The sequence below is a fragment of the Elaeis guineensis genome, chromosome 4 (genome assembly GCF_000442705.2).
Source record: "Elaeis guineensis isolate ETL-2024a chromosome 4, EG11, whole genome shotgun sequence".
NCBI lineage: Eukaryota > Viridiplantae > Streptophyta > Magnoliopsida > Arecales > Arecaceae > Elaeis > Elaeis guineensis.
In genome coordinates this window covers 12,256,582-12,260,086 of record NC_025996.2, presented here as the reverse complement: position 1 = coordinate 12,260,086, position 3,505 = coordinate 12,256,582, and the positions used below count along the sequence as shown (strand labels likewise).

General features: G+C 48.4%; 1 protein-coding gene across 1 annotated transcript; it reads left to right on the top strand.

The window, feature by feature from the left end:
* Window positions 1-340: 340 nt before the first annotated feature.
* On the top strand, window positions 341-2,869 carry LOC140857136 (uncharacterized). Its single transcript, XM_073255561.1, is given in 4 exon segments — window positions 341-607; window positions 979-1,271; window positions 1,274-1,427; window positions 1,430-2,869. Coding segments are annotated over 3 exon segments (1,527 nt in total). The 5' UTR covers window positions 341-607; window positions 979-998; the 3' UTR covers window positions 2,530-2,869.
* Window positions 2,870-3,505: the final 636 nt, after the last annotated feature.

Here is a 3,505-nt window from a genome sequence, read left to right as displayed (position 1 = left end):
TTAGGGCACATTGATAGGGTTGATCTACCTGGTAGTAATGCCCATTTCATATTGGTCCCCAAGATTATTTTTTCAGCTCATCAGAAGCATGCAAAGTAAACAAGTTTTTGACACAATTCAATAATTCAAACACTCAAAAATATGAAAAATCCGAGGTGCATACATACACATACATATACATACATACATACATACATATACACACACACACATATATATATATATATATATATATATATATATATAAACAATCGGCCCTTTCCGGTGCGAGATGGGACCTACGAGATTTTGATCCATCCGATCTCCATCCGACGGTTCGCATAATATAATAAAATGCTTTCTCTCTTCCCTCTCGGAGCGGCGACTGGGACGCAATTTCCCGAGACCAGTCTTCCTCTCCGCCTCGCTTCCACGGTGCCGAGCTGGGGGAAACGTTTGGGGAAGCGATCCCCAGAGAAGGAACACCGAGTGGAGGGCGCGGAGGCCGGAAGGGGATCGGATCTCAGATCCCCGTTCGAAGCCGGCGGGGACCTTCGCGCTGCTTCGTCTTTGGAGCTGGATCATTCTAGGATCTCTTTGTTCTAGTTTTGGTTGTGGAATTTTGAATGTAAGGAGGGAAAACTCGTTTTTTTTTTTTTTTTTTTGCGTTTTTGATGTGATTTGATGCGATTATTTGATTTTCCGCAGTGATTTAGACGGGGATTAGTATATATTTGAGATCCGAAAAGGTTTGGTTTGATTTCTTTTTATGTCGAGTTTAAATTGTGGGGTTTTATTTGCTTTTTATTTCTTCCGGAGGTTCTGTTGGACTGATATTTTGGGTTAAAAAGCAAGGAGAGGAGAATCGGATGCCCGATTTTGGATTTTTTTTTTTTTTTATTCTAAAAGCTTTTTGATTTCTGGGTTTTTATAGAAGTACATACGGAGTTGTTGTAGGGAAATACTTGAATTGGATTCTAACCCTAATCCTAACCCCAGAGAAGACGACGCCGTCGTCGATGGAGCTGGGAGCTTCGGGGATGTTCGTGCCGGCACAGACGGTGGGGACGGTGCTGTGCTGCATCTGCGGCGTTACGATGGCCCCCAACCCGACCAACATGTGCGTGCGTTGCCTCCGCTCCCGCGTCGACATCACCGAGGGCCTCCCCCGCCACGGTGCCGTCGTCCACTGTCCCGAGTGCCGCAGCTACCTCCATCCCCCGCGCACCTGGATCCGCGCCGACCTCGAGTCCAAGGAGCTCCTCGCTTTCTGCCTCCGCCGCCTCAAGCCCTCACCCGTCACGTCCGCCTCGTCCACGCCGAGTTCGTCTGGACCGAGCCCCACTCCAAGCGCCTCCGCCTTAAGCTCCGCGTCCAGCGCGAGGCCCTCCACGGCGCCATCCTCGAGCAGTCCCACCTCGTCGAGCTCACCGTCCACGACCAGCTCTGCCCGCCTGCTCCCGCGCCCAGGCCAACCCCGACCAGTGGTCCGCCGCCGTCCAGCTCCGCCAGCATGTCGCCCACCGCCGCACCTTCTTCTTCCTCGAGCAGCTCATCCTCCGGCACGGCGCCGCCATCCGCGCCCTCCGTATCTCAGAGGCCGACCGTGGTCTCGACTTCTTTTTCGGTAGCCGTTCTCACGCCGTCAAGTTCGTCGAGTTCATCTCCGGCGTCGTCCCTGTCCGCTCCCGCTCCGATAAGCAGCTCGTCTCCCACGATCCCAAGAGCAACATCTACAACTACAAGCATACCTTCTCCGTCGAGATCTGCCCCATCTGCCGCGAGGACCTCGTCTGTCTCCCTCCCAAGGTCGCCCAAGCCCTCGGCAACCTCGGCCCCCTCGTCATCTGCACCAAGATCTCCGACTCCGTTGCCCTCCTCGACCCCTTTACCCTCCGCTCTGCCTTTCTCGATGCCAGCCAGTACTGGCGGGCCCCCTTCAAAGCCCTGCTTTCCAGCCGCCAGCTCGTCGAGTACATCGTGCTCGACATCGAGGTGGAGTCCTCGGAGGTCACCGTCGGGGGATCGAGGTACTCTCTGGCTTATGCCCAGGTGGCCCGGCTGTCGGATTTCGGAAAGAACGACAACATCTTCACTGTCCGGACCCATCTCGGCCAGCTCTTGAATCCCGGCGATTATGCCCTAGGTTATGACCTCTATGGGGCCAATAGCGGCGATCTCGAGATTGACCTGCCAGATGCTCTTCTGATAAAGAAGAGCTACGAGGAGAAGCGCCGCAACAGAAGTGGAAAGGCTCGACCTTGGAAACTCAAGAGCTTGAACATGGACGTGGACAATACCTCCAAGGGCAGAGCTGACGAAGAGAAGAGGAATATCGAGTACGAGGAGTTCTTAAGGGACTTGGAGGAGAACCCTGAGCTGAGGTTTAATATCTCATTGTACCGCAACAAAGATTATCAGCCGTCGGAGATGGCATCAACGGCTGGTGGGGATGATGTTCCTTCCATGCCTTTGGAGGACCTGCTTGCTGATCTTGAGCTAAGTGATGGAGAGGAGGAAAATGATGATGCTGGTAGCATGATGGAGTGATTTATCTGATCGCATCCATACCGCTTGATCCTTACATCATCGATCAAGGTTTGAGTTGGGCCTTCTTTTATATTATATATGCTTTTTTGCCCCAGAAGTTTTGGAAGTTGAAGAGTCTAGCTTGTAGATGTTGGGTCCTAGGCTTAAAACAAGTTTAGTTTTGTTTTTAATACTCTTTTTTTTTTGTTTTTATTTTAAGAACTTGATTATGTTTTGTCGTAGCTAAATTTCCTTTTGTTTGGGTTAATATTTGTGCTGGACCATGAGATCCATTCTGTTTTGTTGCTTTATGAAATGCACAAACACATCTATGAAGGAAAAAAGTTGTTTCTTGACAAAATTTGTGTAAATTTTAGTTTGTCTAGTCCTTCATAGCTTTAACTTGTGATCATACTTTGTGTTATTACTTTTGAGATATGATTACTGCAAAACATCTGGATGGTGAATCTTTCAAAATGGAAGGCCTTGAAATGTTGTTACAAATGAATCCCATTCGAGAGAGAGGTGGTCCTAATGGATGTTCTCCTTGCATCTTAATTTAATAATTTTATCAACTTCTGTCATGGGTGTTGGTTATGTAGAGTAGAGGTTTTACCACAAGTCCATGCCATTCTGAAGATAGAGGCTGCTCTTATGTGTATTTTCATTGTTCCCTGGGCTGATGGGGTTTATCAGTGTTTGGTGTGTGTGGTGAGTCTGGTGACTGTATGAGATAAAAGCGCTTGTGACTTTATCTGTTACTGGGTATATCTAAAGTTCCTTGACAACATTATTGGGAAAATGAGATTTTGAATGATGTTCATTGGGAAAATAAGGTTTGGATGATGCTTGAGACTTTTGTGTTGGACTTTATACCTTTCACAGTCAGTGATGGTCTGGGAGAGTTGTTTTATTTTGTGTGCCAGGGGGTAGAAGTTTGTATACATTGGATGGTTGTACACCAAATAAAGCTTGGTGTCACTTATTGCATATGTAG